Below are 24,353 nucleotides of genomic sequence, written 5' to 3'. Positions count from 1 at the left end.
TGTCCTGTCCTGACTGAGGAGGCATAGTTGCCTGGCTGTGCTAGGTAGGAATCTGGGCATCTGCCTGGAAGACTTCCTAATGATCCTCTTCTTTTCAGCTCCCCAGGCCCTTGCTGAGCTGCTTCAGATTCCTGAGCCTTTTCAGGACTTAGTTTGGCCTTTATTTTTTTAATAGACTGTATCTATACATATATGTTTATATACATTAAAAAGAATCTGGAAGTATGTATACCAAAATGTTAATAGTAGTTATCACATTAATAGTGAATTGTTTGGTTTTTTGTTTCATTTTTTGTTTATGTATATTTATGGTTTTTATAATGATGCCTGTTACTTGTGTAATAAGAAGAAACCAAAGATGACAGAGTTCCTTGTGATTTCAGTGACGCTGAAACTTGTTTCTGTTTTTATTTTTCAGATTAATGAAATATATTGTGTTACTGTGTTTCAGTAAATTTTTGAAGGCCGTGGGACTTTTTGAATCATATGATCTCCTAAAAGTAGTTCACATTGTTCAGTTCATTTTTATATTAAAACTGGGGTGAGTGTGTGATTCTTTATTTCCTTAATTTTCTTTCATTTCTTTGAAAATCCTGTTTTAACTGATTATCTTTAGGAAATTTTATGTAGAATATTTTGTGCAATTTATTCCTTCTGACAAGTATTTGATAAATTTTTTTAAAAATAGAGTACCTGAGGTTAGAGGTACGAAGAGACTGGGTTGTTTTTTGTTTTTTGTTTTTAAAAAAAGGATTGTTGTGCTATAATAGCTTACCAAAACATAGACTTGACTTCAGTTTGTGTTAATGAGGTTTTTGCAAGTTTCTTCTGTCTGGCTTAATAGAAGACAGCTGGACTCTCATGTCTGCTTCGGCTTTCAGTCTGTTGCAGCGTCTCACATCCACGCCCCTGAGAGAATAAGAGTGAAAGGAGAAATAACTGTCTTCGTATTTTTACAGAAGTAGTTTTGACCTCACAGACCCCTTGAAAGGGTCTCAGGGGCCCTAGGGATTCCCAGACCGTACCACTGGTGTAGTCCGGCCTTCCTCGAGACACAGAATGTTACCTGAGACTTGTCTTGGCACAGGTGTTCCTTATTTTCTGAATTAAACCGTGCTGGGTATGTTCTCTACATGCTCCCTTCACAGCACAGCGTCCTGATATAGTATAAAGTTTACCTTATTCTGCATATAAGAAATTCTCTCTGAATAAAGTTTTCTGGACCATGAGATTGATAATGGCCACCTTCAGTGTTAACAAAAATCTGTTAGAAACTCCTGTGTGTATAATATTAGTAATTATGGAAAGTGATTCTTGATGAGGAAATTTTAAGCACGAGTTGTATGTATGCATTTTTATATAACTTATTTGGGGAATGTGAAAGGTAGGGACATATAATTAGTATTTTCTTCATTTATATTATTTCAGAATTTGTTATTACTAAATTTTGGAGAAGATAAGAATTGTTTTCTTTGGTAGTTCAAAGTATGAAAAAATAGTAAGACTCCTTTTGTGGCTTTTGAACTCATTTTTAAGGCAATTACAAAAGAAAAATTCCCAAAATGTTGCAGTGGAAGCCTTATTAAAATAAATATAGTTCTCCAGTATAATTCCTTTAGAGGATAACATACTTTTCAAGTTCTAGTATATTTGTTTAAAATGTGTCTTTACTTAAATCACACCTTTTATATGATTGATTAATATTGACATATTAATAATTCAATATTCACAGGACTGCATTTTTTATGGTTTTGTTTCAAAAGCCATTTTCTTCTGGGAAAAATATAACCAAACACCAGGTGAGTTCTTTTGCAGAATCCTTTTTTCCTAGCAGCTTCCCATTCAGTGGGCCAGGAGACAATGCTCTTTCCTTGATCAGGGTTACCTTATGAATAATTTAAGTGCACAGCAGAATATTTCCAGAGTTAGCCTGCTCTTGATTTGTCTTTTCAGAATTGAGGCTTCAAGAGCAAACTAGAGGGACCGGCCTGGTGGCGCAGTGGTTAGTTCACACATTCTGCTTTGGCGGTCTGGGGTTCACCAGTTCGGATCCCAGGTGCAGACTTATGCACTGCTTGTCAAGCCATACTATGGTAGGCGTCCCACACATAAAGTAGAGGAAAATGGGGGTGCCAGCCCGTGGCCGAGTAGTTAAGTTCACACGCTCCACTTCGGCGCCCTGGGGTTTTGCCAGTTCGGATCCTGGGTGCGGACATGGCACCACTCATCAAGCCATGCTGAGGCAGCATCCCACATGCCGCAACTAGAAGGACCCATAACTAAAAATACACAACTATGTACCCGGGGGCTTTGGGGAGAAAAAAGAAAAATAAAATCTTTAAAAAAAAAACAACAAAAGGTAGAGGAAGATGGGCACAGATGTTAGTTCAGGGCCAATCTTCCACAGCAAAAAAAGAGGAGGATTGGCAGCAGAATCTTAGCTCAGGGCTAATCTTCCTCAAAACAAAAAAACCAGCAAACTATAAAGTGGGAAGATAATGGAATCTCTATGGGGCTGGCCCCGTGGCCGAGTGGTTAAGTTTGCGCACTCCACTGCACGCAGCCCAGTGTTTCGTTGGTTCGAATCCTGGGCACGGACATGGCACTGCTCATCAAACCACACTGAGGCAGCATCCCACATGCCACAACTAGAAGGACCCACAACGAAGAATATACAACTATGCACCGGGGGGCTTTGGGGAGAAAAAAGGAAAAAATAAAATCTAAAAAAAAAAAAAGATAATGGAATCTTTAAAAATACAGAAAAGAGTAGAAAATTTTTCAAGCATGCTTGTAATTATTTTCTTAAATACAGGATCCTTATTCTGAAAGGTTTACAAATCAGACAGAGATGTGCCCAGGAGCCTAGTACAAATGTCATTGGGAGGCAGATAAGCATAGGGGTTAAGAATGAGGCCTCTGGAGTCAGTCAAATTCCTGCTCTGTCTGTCCTACTTGCTAACTCTTACTTTGGGCAAGTTGCTTAAATTTCTCTACCTTAATTTTCTCACTGGTACAGTGGAAATAATAATACCCTCCTAGTGGAGCTATGAGGAATAAATGAATTAATACATGTAAAGTTCTTAAAATAGTGCCTGGCATGCAGTGAGGATGCAATACGTATTAGCTGTCAGCATCATTGTTCCCTTTAGGCAGCTGAGGTTCAAATGCATCCCAGAAATGTCCAGTATTCTGCATAGTCCTCTCACATTAGCGCCTCTTTGGAGAGTAGATAGACCTACTACATGTCTGCTTTATACCACAACTTAGAAGCCAGTGCCGTGATTCTTTATCAAAATGACAAATTTAAATACCTCTGTTTTAGAGACCAAGGATGTTTTTTAAAGTAAGATTAATATTTTAAACCCTGTCTTATCTTTTTTCTCTCTTTTCAAATAATTAAAGCACTGTATATTCCTGATAGAAAAGAATTTAAAGATTAAAACATTAAGTATTCTAGCAAACTAGTAAACTAATGAAAAAGAAAACAGAAAATTGTACTCTAGAGGAAAAGATTTCAAGATCTAACAACAGAAATGGAAAACAGAATACTGTCTTGCAAATCTAGATTTAGTCAAGGAATCTTAACATTTTCTATTTAATTTCAAAGTATGTAATTATTTAGCCTTTAAAATACTTGCGTTACCATTATTATCTTTCTCTCTGTTTTAAGATTTTGAGATATTTAGCAAAACATAGATGACTGAAATTTTTTATTTTTTTTCTCCGTTTGTAGTGGATCAAAATATTTAAACACGCAGTTTCTGGATGTATCATTTCACTCTTGTGGTTTTTTGGCCTCACTCTTTGTGGACCACTAAGGTAAATAAAATGCATATTTTGAATGTTTGTTTATATTTCTTCATTTTGAATATATAATGAGTACTTATTTAGTTTGTGGACTAATTCTTTGGTGAATACTATTAATGTTTTGTTCATGGTCTATCATAGATATTTTAGTAGAGTTCAAAGAGTTTCAGAAAATTTTTAACATAAGTGGCTTTTTTATCATTCATTGATGATCACTTTACCAACTGATTTTAGAAACTTAAAGAGCTGAAATGGTAAATAAAATCAACCAATAAGGAGAGCAAACTCTTTAAAAGTACTCTCTTTGTTTTTGGGGGGTTTTTTTTGCACAACTCTGAAAGCACTCTAGAACCCGCAGAAAATGCTTGAAAGATTTGGGTGTAAACAACTCTCTTGGGAATAGTGGGTCAATCATCAGAGTAAAGATGAGTTAACTCTCATCTCACAGTCCCCTAGAGCTAAATGGAGTAGTCTTTTGGTGTCAGTGGGCCAATTGAGGGTGGAACATGCGTAAGGACCACTTAATTTAATGGGAATTGTAACCTGTGCAGCTGTGCATAAGCATTCTTTTAGTATTTCTTTATCTCTAACAAGTTTTATTTTTTGGGTAAAAGTATAAGAAAAAGTACCTTGCCATTGATGAAGGAGGAATATGAGGACCAAAAGAAAGAGCTAAGATGAAGGTTGTTCTAAGGAAATCTAACTCAGAATAGCAGGGTGGACAGTGTAGAAAGTGATAGGTGGGAATACTTAGTGAAAATCCTTTCCCCTCTCCCAGCCAATAGAATAGCTTCTGGATTTGGGTTCCTTCGGTTTGTTTACCCTGTGCTTTGTCCGTGACAGCAGCACCATCCTGGAGTGGTGGGAGAGCCGGCTGAAATTCCTCAGCTTAGAGAGAGCTTTTTCAATATATGCTTGAATATGATTGAGTGGTGGTATTGTTTAACATCCCTAATGTTTTAAATTTCTTATTCATAAAGTTATGTTTTGGTCCATGTGTTGTTACATCACTGTCCCTATGTGTTAGCATAGGGAAGGAAAGGGAAAAATTCATAAATTCTTATTTGGCTCCTGATTTAGTCATCTACTTCCTGTTTTTACAACCCCGCACTGCCACCAGCTCCACTGCCAACACTGCCCCTCTCATTCTAAAACCATCAGGCTATTTCTTGATTAGAAAGAAACACCTTTGGAACAAAATGGGCATAGAAGGAAACTACCTCAACATAATAAAGGCCATATACGACAAACCCATAGCCAACATCATACTCAATGGGCAAAAACTGAACCCCATCCCCCTGAAAACAGGAACAAGACAAGGATGCCCTCTATCACCACTCTTATACAACATAGTACTGGAGGTCCTGGCCAGAGCAATCAGGCAAGAAAAAGGAATAAAAGGAATCCAAATAGGGAGGGAAGAAGTGAAACTCTCGCTGTTTGCAGACGACATGATCTTATATATAGAAAACCCCAAAGAATCCATTGGAAAACTGTTAGAAGTAATCAACAACTACAGCAAAGTTGCAGGGTATAAAATCAATTTGCATAAATCAGTAGCATTTCTATACTCCAGTAATGAACCAACAGAAAAAGAACTCAAGAATACAGTACCATTCACAATCGCAACAAAAAGAATAAAATACCTTGGGGTAAATTTAACTAAGGAAGTGAAGGACCTATATAATGAAAATTACAAGGCCTTTCTGAGAGAATTGGATGACGACATAAGGAGATGGAAAGACATTCCATGTACGTGGATTGGAAGAATAAACATAGTTAAAATGTCCGCTCTACCTAAAGCAATCTACAGATTCAACACCATCCCAATCAGAATCCCAATGACATTCTTTACAGAATTAGAACAAAGAAGCCTAAAATTCATATGGGGCAACAAAAGACCCCGAATTTCTAAAGCAATCCTGAGAAAAAAGAACAAAACGGGAGGCATCACAACCCCTGACTTCAAAACATACTACAAAGCTACAGTAATCAAAACAGCATGGTACTGGTACAAAAACAGGTGCACAGATCAATGGAACAGAACTGAAAGCCAAGAAATAAAACCACACATCTATGAACAGCTTATCTTTGACAAAGGAGCTGAGGGCATACAATGGAGAAAAGAAAGTCTCTTCAACAAATGGTGCTGGGAAAACTGGAAAGCCACATGTAAAAGAATGAAAATTGACCATTCTTTTTCACCATTCACCAAAATAAACTCAAAATGGATTAAAGACCTAAAGGTGAGACCTGAAACCATAAGGCTTCTGGAAGAAAACATAGGCAGTACACTCTGACATCAGTATTAAAAGGATCTTTTTGGACACCATGCCTTCTCAGAGAAGGGAAACAATAGAAAGAATAAACAAATGGGACTTCATCAGATTAAAGAGCTTCTTCGAGGCAAATGAAAACAGGATTGAAACAAAAAAACAACCCACTAACTGGGAAAAAATATTTGCAAGTCATATATCTGACAAAGGCTTAATATCCATAATATATAAAGAACTCTCACAACTCAACAACAAAACATCAAACAACCCAATCGAAAAATGGGCTGGAGACATGAACAGACATTTCTCCAAAGAAGATATACTGATGGCCAATAGGCACATGAAAAGATGTTCATCATCGCTGATCATCAGGGATATGCAAATCAAAACTACACTAAGATATCACCTACACCCGTTAGAATGACAAAAGTATCTAAAACTAATAGCAACAAATGTTGGAGAGGTTGTGGAGAAAAAGGAACCCTCATACACTGCTGGTGGGAATGCAAACTGGTGCAGCCACTGTGGAAAACAGTATGGAGATTCCTCAAAAAATTAAAAATAGAGCTACCATACGATCCAGCCATCCCACTACTGGGTATTTATCCAAAGAGCTTGAAGTCAGCAATCCCAAAAGTCCTGTGCACCCCAATGTTTATTGCAGCACTGTTTACAATAGCCAAGACGTGGAAGCAACCTAAGTGTCCAGCAACAGACGAATGGATAAAGAAGATGTGGTACATATATACAATGGAATACTACTCAGCTGCAAAACAGAACAAAATCATTCCATTTGCAATAACATGGATGGACTTTGAGAGAATTATGTTAAGTGAAATAAGCCAGCGAGAGAAAGATAATCTGTGTATGACTCCACTCATATGAGAAATTTAAAATTATGGACTAAGAACAGTTTAGTGGATACCAGGGGAAAGGTGGGGTGGGGGGGTGGGCACAAAGGGTGAAGTGGTGCACCTACAACATGACTGACAAACATTAATGTACAATTGAAATTTCACAAGATTGTAACCTATCAATAACTCAATAAAAAAAAAAAGAAAGAAACACCTTTGGTATTTCATAGCCTTTCTTATTTTAGGTTAGTATTGTTCTGTTGATATATTTCTTTTCTTAAATTATAAGCTCCCAAATATTAATAGAACTAAAGTTATTGCTGCGTTCCATCATTACAGATTTTTGGGTAAAGAGGGAAAATGAAAATTTTTTTTTCTTTTTGAGAAAGATTAGCCCTGAGCAAACTGCTGCCAATCCTCCTCTTTTTGCTGAGGAAGACTGGTCCTGAGCTAACATCCGTGCCCATCTTCCTGTACTTTACGTGTGGGACGCCTACCACAGCATGGCTTGCCAAGTGGTGCCATGTCCACACCCGGGATCCGAACCGTCGAACCCCAGGCTGCCTTCATTTTTATGGCAGTTTTTTGAAATATAATTGATATACCATAAAATTCAGTCTGTCTTAGTCCATTTGGGCTACTATAACAAAAATACTATAAACTGGGTGACTTATAAAAAACAGAAGTTTATTCTCACAGTTCTGGAGGCTGGGAAGTCCAAGATCAAGGTGTCAGCATGTCAGCATGTTCACATTCTGGTGAGGGCCCTCTTCCTGGTCCATAACTGGTGCCCTTTTGCCATGCCCTCACGTGGTGGAAGGGGTGAGGGGTCTCTGGCAGGTCTCTTTTATAAGAACACTAATCCCATTCATGAGGGCTCCACCCTCATGACCTAAATACGTCCCAAAGGCCCCACCTCCAAATACCATCACAGTGAGGATTGGGTTCAACATGTGAATTTGGGGGGACAGACATTCAGTTGATAGAACTTTTAAAGTGTACAATTCAGTATTTCTAGTATTCTTAGAATTTTATTCACTTTTACTGCAGTACAATAATCCATTGAATGGATATACTCTGTATTATCTACTCTCTTATCACTGGGCATTTAGGTTGTTTCTGGTTTGGGCCTACTGCAAACAATGCTCGTATGAGCAGTCTTAGAAGTGTTTCCTGGGGCTGGCCCCGTGGCTGAGTGGTTAAGTGGCCGAGTGGTTAAGTTAGCGCGCTCTGCTGCAGGCGGCCCAAATCCCGGGCACGGACATGGCACTGCTCATCAAACCACGCTGAGGCAGCGTCCCACATGCCACAACTAGAAGGACCCACAACGAAGAATATACAACTATGTACTGGGGGGGCTTTGGGGAGAAAAAGGAAAAAAAATAAAATCTTTAAAAAAAAAAAAGAAGTGTTTCCTGGTACATGTATACAAGAAATCTGTGTGATAGAATCCTACAGGTAGTATTGTTGAGTGTTTGTAGCTTCAGCCTGTCTAAGGTAGATAATGCCAAAATAGTTTTCAAAGCTGTTGTACCTATTTTTTCATAATGTTTTATGAAATCAAGGGGAGATATTTATTTTCTTTTCTCTTACTCTAGTTGAATTCATGTCATGCTTCCTGATAAAGATCAGATATATTTCATGAATAATAATGGTTTATTTTTGTAGGACTTTGCTGCTATTTGAACACAGTGATATTGTTGTCATCTCACTACTCAGTGTTTTGTTCACTAGTTCTGGAGGAGGACCAGCAAAGGTAGAATTTTCCATTACTAGTTACTTGAAAATTGAAAGTATACATGTAAAATATGATCCAAAGTATATAGTATCTTTTAGCGTTTAAAAGAATACAGGGGCTTTTTCTGCTAATTTTAAGTTTTAAAATAATACGGAAAGGTAACTTCTACCCAACTCAAGTATACTATCAAAACCAGGAAATTGACAATGGTACAATCCATAGACATGATTCAGACTTCACCAGTTTTCATACACTGTGTGTGTGTGTGTGTGTGTGTGTGTGTGTGTGTGTATAGATTCGTGTAACCACCACTGCAATCAAGATGCAGAAGTGATTATCACAAAGATCTCCTTCATGCTGTACCTGAACCCCTCTCTTGCCTCATTCTTTTTTGAACATACCTAAAAACTTGTTATAAGTAAAGTCTGATGAACATTTATCCAACATTTTGCCAACTAGGCAACCCTATTTACCTTAAGTAATTTAAGTACTATCCCCTTTTGGTAAATGAGTCACCAATCTACAATTCCAAATTCTTAGGACTACAGTATTTCTGTTTTACCAAATTAAATGCTTCCTGTGCATGGTGCATTGTCCTAGTTACAGGGAAAAGGAGAAATAAAGAAAAATAAAGTATAATAGTCCCTGTTCTGGAAGGGGCTTTCAGGCTAAGAATGGAGGCAGATGAAAAAAATAAAGTGAACAAAGTAACATGCTAAGGAGAGCAGAGAGACTACCCAGCTTGTAGATTTCACATTGTATCCTTAGTATTAAGCACATGCCACTGTTTCAGCCTTTCCCCTCCCTGTAGAGTGCTCCATAATAAATGTCAAATGGATTGAAGAGTTATGTGGTTAAAGAAAAAGATATTTGTAAAAACATAGAGTAAAATACAGATTGATAACTAATCTGTGGGCAGCGAAGAACTTTCTGAGCATAAAAGAAATGGAAAAAAATCACAAAGGGAAAACTCAGTACATTTGACTTCATAATGCTTACAGACTTTTATGTAACAGAAATCATTGTACAAACAACAATAAAATATTGCCACAAATAAAGGTTTTGCATGTATTTTAAAATATAAACGTACTGAAATCAGGTAAGAAAAATACTTAAGATCTTCAACAAATGAGCGAAAGACAGGGAAAGACAGCTCACAGAAGAATTATCAATGACTTTAAAACATTAAAAAACCAAAAATTTTGCTGCACTAATAATAGAAATGAGAGTCTAGATCTTGCATGTCCTCTCATTAGTATCAATAATGAGTCTGGGCATCTATCCACGACTCAGTGATTTTGTTTTCTTTGTTATGACTCTGAAGCACTACAAAATTCTCAGTTGCCACTCTTTGTTAACAAAAGATTAAATTATATTCTCAGTATTTGAGTGTTGTTGATGTTGCCATATCCTAATTCAGTGAAAATAATGAAATTTTAAAATGTGTGGTTTATTTATACTGACTTTTGTCAGAATAACAGAGAATGTATCACATGTAGTGGTAATCACCTAATGAATGAAATCCTCACTTTTCGTTTTAAACTTCTATTTAATGAAAGTATCTGGTATCCTACCTGTAAATTTGTAAATATAGATTGTATAAAAGTGCTGTTTACATGGCTTTTATACCCAAAATTCTGAAGTGTTTGCATAAACTAGGCTAGTGTGTCCTTTCTATAATTTTCTTTTTTCAAAATTCTTTCCCTGGAATGAGAACATAGACTTAAAAATTTATCAGCTTTTAAATGCTTTATATCTTTACTAGATACTAGAAATGACTTAGCTAGTTTTCTTAATATGCCCTCTTCGTTCTTTTTTCCTAGAAAAGTGCTAACTAGAATATCAATACTATTGTAAATTGTCTTCTCCATCGCTTGCATGTTGTTGAAAAATATAAGTCCCTACTAATTATTTTAGCTTTAGCTACTTGGGCTTTTCAACCAGAAGCAAAGTAACATTTAGGAAGGTTAATTCTGTAAACATTAACAGTTTATGCATGGTAACATGCCTAGCCATATTAGCAAGGAGACAATTGAAGTTGTCATTATGTGTCTTAAATGCCCTTAAAATATCCTGTTGTAGCTCTTTACTTTTATATCTTAGTGTTAATACTATAAATTTGTATTGTATAGTATAAAGATTTTAATGTCAGATTTATTTTTCTTTAGATGTTTATTTGAAAAAGATTTTTTATTCAATATTTGCATAGTCATGGTCTTAAAAATCAACTCTTGAAAAAGCCATCCTTAGTATTATTTTCTTCATTTTCAGACAAGGGGGGCTGCTTTTTTCATTATTGCTGTGATCTGCCTATTGCTTTTCGACAATGATGATCTCATGGCTAAAATGGCTGAACACCGTATCCTTTTGCAATAGATTGGAATTATTTAGTCCGGCAGAAAAATAGAAGACTGGCAGATGGGAAAAGAAGGGGTAACAATTAAACTGATCAATCACAGATGAAACTTTCATAGATTAATGTAGGTATTCTAAGTCAGTATTCAAATAAAGAATAAATTCATTCTGAATTAAATATTTTATAGCATCTCAATATCTTCTACAGCACCTGAAATTTTCAGAAATTTAGCAGCAATGAAAGAATGTTTTAGAATGTCCTGGTGCTAAAAAAAAAAAAAAAAACAGTGGATGATTTGCCACTCAACAAAATCAGTTTATTTGTTCATACTTTAGCAATTTAAATGCTCATTTTAGAAGGCAGTGGCAATTATTAAATATAAACCTCTTTGAGATTAAATGAAAAACCTTTGGCATCTTCTTGCCTGAAAGAAAAAGTTCAGATTCCTTAATCCGATATTCACTCTCTTGCTCTTAAATTATTTCCAGCTCAGCCCTCACTCTTCTCCTATATATACCCAACTTTCCTGTCAAATATGTCTACTCCTTTTCCTCTACAGACATGCAGTGTTCTTTCCTAGCCATGTGCCTTTGCCCACTGCGTTTAGCAGACCTCAGAACACCAGTTTTGATTCTTCTGGTTACTGATACTCCCTGCCCTAAAACCTGTTACTTAATAATAATTTACTTTGTTACAGTGAAAGAGGGTGGCATGACTTTGCAGAACTCCAGGTTGCTTGTGATACAACTGTTCCCTCCCCCCACTCCACCCATCCTCTTTTGCTTGCTTCTTGCTTTGCTGAGGCTTCTGTGATCAGTGACTTTGAAAAAGATTTAAGACTGATTTTACTTGTCATTCTAGAAGGGCATTGGATAGGAGTGGTCCAAGAAAATTCCTTGCTGTTGTTTCTTTGTCTTACTGATAGTATGTATGCATATGTCTTTTGGAGGTTAAGTACTAAAATTTAACAACTGTATCTTAGGCACTGTTGTAATTGTTTTGGAGACAACAAAAGGAATACAGCCTGTTCCAATTTATAAATCATGTCCCAAAATTAAATTGTAAATTGTTTTGTTTTTAAGGGGAAACATATTGTTGAGGGTACTCAAGTTTGGGGCTCCCAGACTAGTCTATAGTCAACCCAAAATAATGTAGCTAAAATTCCAGGAGGACTTCAGGATTCAAAGAATTACTATTTGGAATTTTTTCCCTTACTCCCAGTCCATTAGCTGAAGGACATCATGACAGTGCTCTAACTCACATGCTTTACACAGCCATTGCCTTCTTAGGTGTGGCAGACCACAAGGTATGTTCTTGTCTTTGCTCCTAACGTGATCAAGAGATTCTGAAAAGTTACAGCAACTATAACTGCAGAAGTGCATTTAAAATAAATTATCAGTGATTTACAATACTGTTTGCCATTTAATTGAGTAATTTGGGATATGGAAAAACATACTAGTTCCATTTCTTCAAGTATGTATTTAAGGGTTGAGTATTGGACTGTGTGTTTCTAATGAGACTTATCTAATTTCAATCACAGGGTGGAGTATTGTTGCTAGTACTGGCTTTGTGTTGTAAAGTTGGTTTTCATACAGCTTCCAGAAAACTCTCTATAGATGTTGGTGGAGCCAAACGTCTTCAAGCTTTATCCCATGTTGTTTCTGTGCTTCTCTTGTGCCCGTGGGTCATTGTTCTTTCTGTGACAACTGAGGTAAGAGCAGAAATGTATTGGTAATAAGTAAAATGAATTGCTATTACTTACGAATTTTAGTTCAGTACGTTGTATTTTATTTCAATTTGAGGTTGCAAGAGGGTTAAATTATCTTTCCTTTTCCTTGTAGCTTTTGAAAATTTTTGAGTTAATTTTATTGTTTATAGAAAATACAAATCAAGTACTATTACATTTATATGTCCCTCTCATTCCTATGACCCAAAGGAACCAGTTAAAGAAAGAATTTAATACCTACCATGTGTTAGGCACAGTGATTGTGGCTCACCTAGTATTTATAAAATTATTAGGTGATAATGCTTTTTGTTTTTCAATACTTTGGGGAATACTGGGAAAATGTGCCAATATCTTATAGCTCTTATATTTTGCCATTTTACGAATCATATTGAATCATGAGAATATTTGTTTATACAAAAATGAATTAATTAAAACGTGAACTTTATATACATATAGTATTGACAGTTTTGTTTTTTTTTATTTCTAGAGTAAAGTTGAGTCTTGGTTTTCTCTCATTATGCCTTTTACAACGGTTATCTTTTTTGTCATGATCCTGGATTTCTATGTCGATTCCATTTGTTCAGTCAAAATGGAAGTTTCCAAATGTGCCCGTTATGGATCCTTCCCCATTTTTATTAGTGCTCTACTTTTTGGAAATTTTTGGACACATCCAATAACAGACCAGCTTCGGGCCATGAACAAAGCAACACATCAGGAGAGCACTGAACATGTCCTGTCTGGAGGAGTGGTAGTGAGCGCTATATTCTTCATTTTGTGTAAGCATTTTCCCCTTAGCAAATTTCTTATAGATTCTGATGTTCAAATCACTTACTTAATTTGGGAATTTGTTCAATACTTGCATTTAGTGCTTACGGATACTGTGCTGGTTTTTGGTAGCTTAAACTTCTGTAATATTCTTTTTTTTCCCCTCCTTTTAGCTGCCAACATCTTATCATCTCCTTCTAAGAGAGGACAGAAAGGTACCCTAATTGGATACTCTCCTGAAGGAACACCTCTTTATAACTTCATGGGTGATGCTTTTCAACATAGCTCGCAGTCGATTCCTAGGTTTATTAAGGAATCACTAAAACAAATCCTTGAGGAGAATGACTCTAGGCAGATCTTTTACTTCTTGTGCTTGAATCTGGTAAGATTTTTAAATATTAATGGCATATTTTAAAAGCTTTAATCTTTAAATTTTGACAGTTCTGGTATAATTTTAGTAATTCCCAAATTTCTGGTAATTAGAGATGAGCTAAAATTCCATTTTCTTTAAGTAGTAGAAAGATTACAGGATCATATTCAGATTACTTAAGTAAACAATTTTTGAGGCATTTCAGAAGCGTTGGTTTAGTGTGCTATTTCAAATCAGTAAATATAGTAGCTTCTAAAGATTTTTATCTGTTCTTTACAGGATCTCACTACAGACCAGATTGCTAACATTTTATAGCTTAGTTTTATTGAGTTCTATAGACATGTGAATAAAACTGTCTCCTTTTAATTTATAAGTTGGACATATCTGACTTAGTTTCTTACAGTTTATATGAAATGAGGCTTCTTGTATAAGTGTCAGTTAAGTAATGAAAGAGGCAGTTAAATCATATCTTCAAGTAAGGGTTAAAATCCTTTGATTAAATTCTGATAAATCTCTCTTGAAACAGTATTTCCCCACACACTCCTCCCCTATTTTTTTTTTAAACATATTTTAGCTTTTTACCTTTGTGGAATTATTCTATGGCGTGTTGACCAATAGTCTGGGTCTGATCTCAGATGGATTTCACATGCTCTTCGACTGCTCTGCCTTGGTCATGGGACTTTTTGCGGCCCTGATGAGTAGGTGGAAAGCAACTCGGATTTTCTCTTATGGGTAGGTACACTGATTCTCGAGGTAATACAGCACAGTGAAAAATCTTAAATGCAAAGAATAAAATTTTATTTTAATACAAGTAATTTTCCAGAGCTTCATTTTTCTTTTATTTGAAGTAGATAAGAGAAAATAAACCAAGCGTTTGATAAATACTAAATGACAGTAAGCTCAAGATTATACTCCCTGATAAATCCCTCTTATAAATAGGGAGCAAAGTCAGTTAAATATTCAGGTCTTTGCCTAATGTGTTTCTTTGAGGTAATGGAATGGGCGTGATCATTCACATCTGCTGTTAGAAAGAATATTCAAAATTCGAAGTGGCTGTACATAACATATCCTTGCATTAAGTGAATAGTTCAATTCAGTAAATGCTAGAATCCCTGATTTGTCCAAGGTATTTTGATAAGATCTACTCTAAATAGATTAATAAATTCAGCTCTTATTTTCAACTGTTTATATTTTGAAAATGAATGAGCCAAAAAATACAAATAATTTTGGTACAAAGCAGAATCTGTGTGCTGTGACAGAGATACAGAACACATCAAGGGCTTAAAGGAGAGAGAAATAACTTCTTGCTAAGAAATTAGGAAAGGCTTTGTGTAAAAAGAAACATTGAAGAAGGACTTTGATAAATATGTAAAATTTCCGTAAACATATATGTACAGAAAGAACCTTCCAGCATTAGTATGACGTTAAAATCTTGGTAACGTTCTAATCTTACTATTTTATATAGTCGAAAATCTGATCTTGCTTCCTTAGTTGTAATGTAATAATCATTATGCTTTAATAATACTTGTCATTTTCTTTTTCTTCTAAAAACGTATTCTATGTTTTTAGGTATGGCCGAATAGAAATTCTCTCTGGATTTATTAATGGACTTTTTCTAATGGTAATAGCATTTTTTGTGTTTATGGAGTCAGTGGCTAGATTAATTGATCCTCCAGAATTAGACACACACATGTTAACAGTAAGTCTCTTTATTTTCCTATTTGAATTTCTATTCATACTCATACAGCTTTGTCCATGCTAAAGTTAGTTAGTGATCTAAGAAGGTTTTATTTTATTTTTTATTTAAATCAACGTAACTTCCTGTCTTGCTATTTACATTTACACTGCTGACTGTTAGAAATTAATTAGTCCTTTTCACTAATATTTTAGTAGTTGAAATATTAGATGACATTCAAAACATATAGATTTCTTTCTCACTTAAATGTTTTTGTTTGAAGATGTATTTTTTAAATACCTGAGGAAATTTGCAAAATGTTAGAGATAGAATTAGAAAAATAGAATTTTAAGGGCTTTATTCAATAGATTGTATTATTGCTATAGCAGCTTTTAGTGTTCACCCTGTACCTCTAAACCTTTACATGTGCTATTTCTCGTATTTGGCATGCCCTTCCCTCACCTGTGCCTTTCAGGCTTCCTCAAGACTTTGCTCCTCTGGTGGGATATTTTCCCGTAACCCCTGTCTTCCCTCCTCAAAGTTTGTTAGATTGCCCTTTCTCAATATTCCCATCGTATCTTCTGCATTCTTCTTTTAGCAACATTGAGTTATAACTGTTGTTTAATTTGTCATTCTTTCACAGTTAAAGATTTAAGGGAAGTATCTTCAGGACCTGAATTGTGTATCATTAACTCTTAAATTCTTGCACCTGGCTTGTAGTAGGAACTCAGCAATTAATTGTTGAATGAATAAAAGCAGTTACAAGTTTTGTTGGTGGAAGCATATATTAGTAAAGTGTTTTTGGATTACAGTTTGGAAATATATTTTGAATTTTAAATGTTCATAGCCTTTGACCTTTAATATTTAATACAGAAATAGTCGCACAGGTGTGTAAAGGTCCATTGTTTATAATGGTAAAAAACAACAAACGAATTGTTCACCAATGAAAGGACTAGTTAAATAAATTTGTCATTCATAGAATACTATGCAGCTATTAAAATGAATGAGGTATATATACATATACTGGCATGAAACAATTTATAAGATGTACTAAAGAAAAAAATTGCAAAACAGTATTTTATTTATTTTGTTGTTGTTGTTATTTTGGGGTTTTTTGTTTTTTGAGGAAGATTAGCCCTGAGCTAACATCTGCTGCCAAGCCTCCTCTTTTTTTTTTGCTGAGGAAGACTGGCTCTGAGCTAATATGTGTGCCCATCTTCCTCTACTTTTTGTATGTGGGACACCTGCCACAGCACAGCTTGACAAGTGGTGCATAGGTCTGCACCCAGGATCTGAACTGGCGAACCCTGGGCCACCAAAGTGAAACGTGTGAACTTAACCGCTATGCCATTGGGCTGGCCCTAAAACAGTATTTTAATATGATCCTATTATTGTTTTAAAAAGTTGTATAGGTATATGTGTTAGTATGTGCATGGAAAATAACATCATTCTCTTAGGAGTGACTAACCCTTGGAGGTAGAATTATAGGGGACTGTCACTTTCTACATTATTTTTTTTTTTTCTGATGAAATATATAAAGCTAAAGTATTTCTGAGTCGGGGAGAAGGAGTATTTATGAGGTGATGGAGTCTCTGTAAGCAGTATTTGCTTTCATTAAAAATTCATTAACCATCTTCAAGTTCATACAGCTAACTGAAATTTTAAAATCTGACAGACTAATGGTGTGAGTTGCAAGAAGTAAATAAGCTCCATACGTGTTTACTAAAGTAAATCTCCTGTCTTACTGCCTTGGAAAATTAATCAAAATTATCTGTCTCCCTTTATTTTTATATGTTCTTTTTACAAAACAAATTGATTTCTCTAAAGGAGAAATTGTAGATGTATGTAAATTAAATAACACCCTGAAGTACTATTCAAAATTACTTTGTAAGAGAGGATAATCAAGGGTAAATAACTTGGTTTATCCTTTGGGGTGTTATTGTAGCACCATTAGATCAAGATAATTCTATTCTCTTTGTTAAAAAAAAGAAAAGGGAGATTACCACTATATGTTTGCTTTTCCATTATACTCTTTTTACTCTGGGAAAAATTTTTTTTTTTTTTTTGAGGTAGATTAGCCCTGAGCTAACATCTGCCACCAATCCTCCTCTTTTTGCTGAGGGAGACTGGCCCTGAGCTAACATCCATGGCAGTCTTTCTCTCCTTTCTATGTGGGATGCCTACCACAGCATGGCTTGACAAGCGGTGCATACGTCCGCACCCAGGATCCAAACCGGCGAACCCTGGGCCGCTGCACCACTGGGCTGGCCCCTACTTCAGGAAATATTAAGACACAATAAGACTATATTTATTTGGAATTCACTAGTGGTAAATTATAATCATTGCCTTACAGACTGTTGAAATTTACCTCGTAATATAAATGAGATTTTAGGTACAGTGCATACTTGGCTCTAGTAAGCAGTACTTTCAAACTCTTTATTTAAATAAATAACACAAAACTTTAGCATCATTTATTTATTTATAAGCCATGAACCAAGTACATATTATTCTTAATCACTTAATTAAAGCAAGTCCAAATCCCTCTTCTTGTCAACACCTTTGGTGTTTGAAAGTTAAAATGTTTCTTCTAAAATTCGCATTTTTTTTAAATCTTGGATTTACTTATTGAACTTAGGTTTTACTATGAATACTTTCAAAACTGTAAACAGAAAAACATATAGCTATATAGTAACTTTTAAATAACAAATTTATTTTTTAAATTACAAATTTAAAAGTTTTCTTTTCTCCCTTTTGCTAGCCAGTCTCAGTTGGAGGGCTGATAGTAAACCTTATTGGTATCTGTGCCTTTAGCCATGCCCACAACCATACCCATGGAGCTTCTCAAGGAAGCTGTCACTCGTCTGATCACAGCCATTCACACCATATGCATGGACACAGTGACCATGGGCACGGTCACAGCCACGGATCTGCAGGCAGAGGCATGAATGCTAACATGAGGGGTGAGTCCTTGCCAAGTATTATCCTACCTTTCAACTGTGTTTGAATTCACACTGTTTGTATTAAATATTGGGCTTATGGTACAGTTTTATTTTTGAAAAACAGTCTGTGGCTAAAAAAAGGTCTGAAGTCACATGCTGTAGAAAATGCTTATGTTTGTTCATAAATATTAATTTTTAAATAGATTATAGTAATTATAGAGTCCTTTTCATAGTGACAGTGGCATAAATATTACTTGGAAGGGAAACCCTGAGTGTGCCGTTATGAACTTTGACTACAAAAGAACCAGGAAGATCGTACTGTACTGTAAAAAAAATATGGAGGAGATATTTATCACTTCTTATATTGAATTATTTATTCTGATTGTTTAATATAAGTAATTTGGGTAATGTCAAAACTTGGCTCATGTATGATATCTGGGAAGCCTTCGCAGACAAACCACACCATCATGAAACTCACCATACTGTGTTATAGTTGCGCACATCCTTACCCTTTTACCACTATGCATGAATTCCTTGAGGTCAGTGACCATGTTTTAGTCATTTTGAAGTACCAGCCCCAAGGAGAGTGCCAGGTGCGTAGTAGGTACCCAGTAATATTTGTAGAATGCATAAAAGAACTAAATTAGATGTGCTTTAATTTTTAATATTTTTATATATTTTATTTTTAGGTGTATTTCTACATGTTTTGGCAGACACACTTGGCAGTATTGGTGTGATTGTATCCACAGTTCTTATAGAGCAGTTTGGATGGTTCATTGCTGATCCACTCTGTTCTCTTTTTATTGCCATATTAATATTTCTCAGTGTGGTTCCACTGATTAAAGATGCCTGTCAAGTTCTGCTTCTGAGACTGCCGCCAGAATACGAAAGAGAACTACATAGTGCTTTAGAAAAGGTAGTATGTGTAATTTCTTCACTATTTTTTCCCTTTTAAAATAGTATTTGAAATTGAGTAAGTTGACCTAACAAGAAATGTGCAAGATATGAAGAAAATACAGTTTTACTTAAAAGATATAAAATAGGGACTGAATAAATGGAGATATTCTCTTGGATGGGAAACTATTGTGAAGATAGTGCTTTTCTTTCATCTAACTCTCAATGCAGTTGCCTCTCATTAGGAGCTTTCTGTTTTGTTTGTTTTTGTTTTGGGGGAGGATAGATAATCCAGTATTACATAAGACAATGCTTGAGAATAAAAAAATACATAAATTTACAGTATTAACTAATAAGGTCCTATTTTGTGATTATAAAGTTACAGAATTTACTAACAGAACTTATAGTTTTGTCTTTGCACAAGAATAAACACCCAAATCAATTAAAAAAAAAAACAGATTGTCCAAAAACAGACCCAGGTACTTAGGAATTTAGCATAAAGCAAAGATAGCATTTCACATCAGTGGTGAGAGAGGGTTGACCTAACTAATATTTCTGCTTGGTCAACAAGAAAAACTGTATCTCTATACCATACCGTATAAAAATATATTTCCATTGGCTTAAACAGGTAAATGACAAATTATGAAAGTGCTAAAATAAAATAGAATATTACTTTTAGAGTCACAGAGGTAGGGAAAGCCTTTTTACTAAGCTTGAAGTGAAACCAGAAGCCAGAAAGGGAGTAAATCTACAGATTGGACCAACTGACAATTGTCCATTGGCAAAAGATCCTGTTAGCAAATATGAAGTAGAAAAGGCAGAGCAGGAGAAAATGTTTGCAGCATACATAAACAGGCAAAGGCTACTATCCATAATCCTTTAAATCAGGAAAAAGACAGGCTTATAGAAGGATCGATTGGTTATATAAACAGGCAGTTCATAGAAAAAACAAATACAAAATAGAATGTTTTTCAGCTTTTGGTTTGCCATGTATTGATAAGTAATTAGGATTTGCTGATGAAAAGTTGGCATCTTGTATATTTAAGGTATAGCATCTTAATCCACGGTTTTCATAAAGTTTTCTCACTTTCTCATAATTAGTGAATACTACATCCTACTAAAAAAGTTTTTTATTTCAAAAATAATATATGTCTATTACAGAAAACAAAAAGGGGGAAAAAATCACATATAATTTCACCAACTGGAAAGACAACTTTTAAAAGTTGTTTTTCTATATAAAAATATATTGAAAATAAAAATGGCAAAAAACTCTTTTATAAATTTTTCCCCACTTAATTATGTCATGTTGATAATTATTCTAATACGTTTTTCATGACACTGTAGTGTTACATTGTATGGGTTGTCTATCATTTATTTAACCAGTCCTCTTTTGTTGAACATGGAAGATAGCTTTTGAGTATGTTTACTCTGTATAACAAATAAGGGGCTGGTCCTGTGGCCGAGGGGTTATGTTCACACGCTCCACTGCAGCAGCCCAGGGTTTCACTGGTTCGGATCCTAGGAGCGGACATGGCACTGCTCGTGAGGCCATGTTGAGGTGGCGTCCCACATGCCACAACTAGAAGGACCCACAACTAAAATATACAACTATGTACTGGGGGAATTTGGGGAGAAAAAGCAGAAAAAAAAACCAATATGTGAAGGTGTATATGAATGTAAGGAAACCATGTAGTTCGTTGAGCATCTCTAGTGTTTAGGAGAGGCAAAGTACATCTTATATAGGTGTGCACCTGTTGGGTGTAAAGACACTTGTCAGCTCCATTCACTTCCTACTGAGAGCTTCCTCCCTGGCATCTCTCCCAGGTCAGAATATTTTAGGCGCCTTTACTTTAAGCTAGTTGTCCCTCTCCTGTTCCTTTCTCACTTCTGGGCTCTCCTTATTATCTTTTTTTCATTAATCAGCTTCATAGTGGCTCCTGGACCAAAAAGATTGCTTTGTGTTAAGTAAATTAGCCTTTAAGTCCTTTATATCACCTTTCCTTTTACTTGACAGATACAGAAAATTGAAGGATTAATTTCATACCGAGACCCTCATTTTTGGCGTCATTCTGCCAGTGTTGTGGCAGGAACAATTCATATACAGGTGACATCCGATGTGCTGGAACAAAGAGTAGTACAGCAGGTAATAATCTTTTGTAATTTCAGTTGAGGTTATTCATGTGTAAAATTGCATACATTATAAGTTATACAGCTCAACAGTCATTTAATTGTTCAAAAGTATCAATCTTTCAGCTGTCAAAGGGTAATGTAACTTATTTTTTACATCTAAATTTGTTTTATATCCAAAAATGGTTAAAAAAAAATCAAGTCGAGGCTGGCCTGGTGGCACAGCAGTTAAGTTCACATGTTCTGCTTCAGCAGCCCGGAATTCACTGGTTCGGATCCCGAGTGCAGACCTACACACCACTTGGCAAGCCATGCTGTGGCAGGTGTCCCACACATAAAGTAGAGGAAGATGGGCATGGATGTTAGCTCAGGGCCAGTCTTCCTTAGCAAAAAGAGGAGGATTGGTAGCAGATGTTAGCTCAGGGCTAATCTTCCTCAAAAATAAATAAATAAATAAGTAAATAAAAACTGTTATAAAAAAATAAAATAGAGTTTTAGTATTTACAGGACAAGCTTAAGTTAATGTAAAAAAATTAATTTATGGTCTACCTTGGTTCCCAATAGATTATCCAGAAATAGGTTATTATAAATATAGCCCTAAATTAATAATAATAAAACAAAATTGGTAGGGTATATGCTATGGTTGGAGATAAGGATCAAAATAGGTCCTGTATCTCTACTCTAGACATAGCAAATTGGAATGTCTGTTTTCCTTTTCTACTCTGAATGTCAGGTCAGTAATTTACTGGCCTTCTAAAACATCCTAACGTTTGACCAACTAAGTAATAAACATTACTTTGTGGATACATCTTTGACTATCTGTAGCTATAAAAAAAAATGTGGTATCAGTTATTTAAGATGTATGTACTAAAATGTATGGATTTTTATAACAGGTTACAGGAATACTTAAAGATGCTGGAGTAAACAATTTAACAATTCAAGTGGAAAAAGAGGCGTACTTTCAGCATATGTCTGGCCTGAGTACTGGATTTCATGATGTTCTGGCTATGACAAAACAAATGGAGTCCATGAAATGCTACAGAGATGGTACTTACATCATGTGAGGGAACTCGAGAATCACAGCTGGAGTATGAAACAGTGAAGATTAAAGGACTCAGTGTTTATAATATTGCCAGAAGGAAGAAAATAATTGTACAGAAACTTTTTGCCATATTTAAAAAAAATTTTAAAGCTCCTTACTATTGGATCAAGGAATCTTTCTTAAAGGACCTTTAAATACAGAATGAAGCATTAATTGTACAAGTAAAATAATTATTTGAATTATAACAGAAATCTTGAAATTTGAGTGAACACAATGTAGCGCATCATCTTTGAAAATGAGCATATCATGATGGATTCTAGTGAAGACCCAAATTACTTCTGTGTGTTTACTTTCTGTCAGAAAGCATCTCCAATGTAAATAATGTATTTACATGTTTATTACAAAGACCCAAAAGAAAAATTTTTAGTCAATTTTTTGCATAGCCCTAGGATAAAATGGGAATAAAAGTTCTATATTTATGGATTTTCTGTATATAAAACTGGTTTCTAATTATAATTTAAATCCATTAAGTAAAAGCTGTATTACCACTTTAAATGTAAACTAAATTATTTGGGAGAAACTTCAACCACTGAAATGAGACAAACAGTGAGAATAGGGAAGTATAACATTACAGTGTTTGATGTATTACAAAAACCAACCACTCTGTAAAATAAATTTTTTTACTTTTGGTAATATTTGCAAATGAATAATTACTTTATTAGGGTAAAGAGCTTATACTAAGTTGTGTGCATGTTACTCAATCACTTGTCTTCTTCCTCTAAGGTAGAATATTCTATTTCTTGTTGTGCATCAGGCAGGTATCCAAGCTGCGCCAGGCTTTCGGTCTTTTCATTTAGCTCCACCCGGTGGGGAGCAGCCCGTTGAGAGAATCATAAATAACTGTCCACTCAGAGTTGAATTTTCTGTCTATAGATGTAACTATTTTTTTAAATTTCTGGAACGTGTAGATATGTAAGAAATATCAAAGAATAGGTATTTATTTTAAAGTTTAATAAGTAAATTTTGTCCGTGAACACTTTGGCACTATGAAATCAAAATACCTTATAACTACTTCCTAGTAATATCTAATTTATACTTTTTCATTTCCAATTTAAACTGAATGTATATTCTGAAAAGACTATGATACATAGATATATAATAATATATACAGTTTTATGAACACTAAAGAATGTTTTCCAAAAGAAATTTTTGAATATCTGTCTGCTTATAAGCATCTGAATATTTTCATTTTTATACTAGGAATTTTGACAAGTAGGATGAATTAATTTTAGTATGGGTACTATTTTCTTATCTATACCACAACGGCAAACTTGTGAATTATATTTGTATCTTGCCAACTTTAATATGTGAGAGGTTTTAGAAATTTGTTATAAGTTATTTTGATATTCCTTGTCTTCTCTTTACACATTTTCTAGTCCAAAATCTACATATTAAAATTTTTGCGTGGTGGGGAAATAATTGCATATTGATGATTTAATGCAATTTTTGTACATTAAATTTTTTTTAAGTAGATAGGTACAATAAATATTGCATCATTATTAAAATTGTCATTTCCCTCAGAAGGCATATGAACAGCAGAAAAATGAATGTGATAGAGCTCTCAGAGTGAAAGGGCAGGGCAGCAGGCTAAGGGGGTGCAGGAAGAAAGTAGGGAGACTCCAGCATTGAGAGCACCTGGGTGCTGGTTCCAGCTCATTTAAACCATGTGACTTCAGGCAAATCAGCTTCTTTGGGTATGTTTTTTTTTTTCCCTCATGAAT

At 35.1% G+C, this 24,353-nt stretch overlaps 1 protein-coding gene across 2 annotated transcripts in view; it reads left to right on the top strand.

Annotated features, from left to right (window-relative positions):
- Positions 1–23,265, top strand: part of SLC30A5 (solute carrier family 30 member 5) — a 31,019-nt gene extending 7,754 nt beyond the window's left edge. The window contains exons 2-16 of one of the 2 annotated variants that reach the window (XM_023625243.2): positions 419–541; positions 1,733–1,799; positions 3,737–3,822; positions 8,609–8,696; positions 10,950–11,037; positions 12,264–12,340; positions 12,575–12,745; positions 13,248–13,536; positions 13,699–13,907; positions 14,470–14,627; positions 15,465–15,594; positions 18,329–18,530; positions 19,199–19,425; positions 21,418–21,546; positions 22,424–23,265. In XM_023625243.2, the coding sequence (XP_023481011.1) occupies positions 419–541; positions 1,733–1,799; positions 3,737–3,822; positions 8,609–8,696; positions 10,950–11,037; positions 12,264–12,340; positions 12,575–12,745; positions 13,248–13,536; positions 13,699–13,907; positions 14,470–14,627; positions 15,465–15,594; positions 18,329–18,530; positions 19,199–19,425; positions 21,418–21,546; positions 22,424–22,594 (2,215 nt within the window). In that variant the 3' untranslated portion in view covers positions 22,595–23,265. Of the gene's footprint in view, positions 1–317; positions 542–1,732; positions 1,800–3,736; positions 3,823–8,608; positions 8,697–10,949; positions 11,038–12,263; positions 12,341–12,574; positions 12,746–13,247; positions 13,537–13,698; positions 13,908–14,469; positions 14,628–15,464; positions 15,595–18,328; positions 18,531–19,198; positions 19,426–21,417; positions 21,547–22,423 lie in introns of those variants that run through there. The other variant, NM_001301142.1, reaches the window with a different exon arrangement.
- Positions 23,266–24,353: the final 1,088 nt, after the last annotated feature.

The sequence above is a fragment of the Equus caballus genome, chromosome 21, assembly GCF_041296265.1.
Source record: "Equus caballus isolate H_3958 breed thoroughbred chromosome 21, TB-T2T, whole genome shotgun sequence".
In the NCBI taxonomy this organism is placed as follows: domain Eukaryota; kingdom Metazoa; phylum Chordata; class Mammalia; order Perissodactyla; family Equidae; genus Equus; species Equus caballus.
The sequence above is the reverse complement of the archived record's forward strand: the minus strand, read 5'-3'. Positions and strand labels throughout refer to the sequence as shown.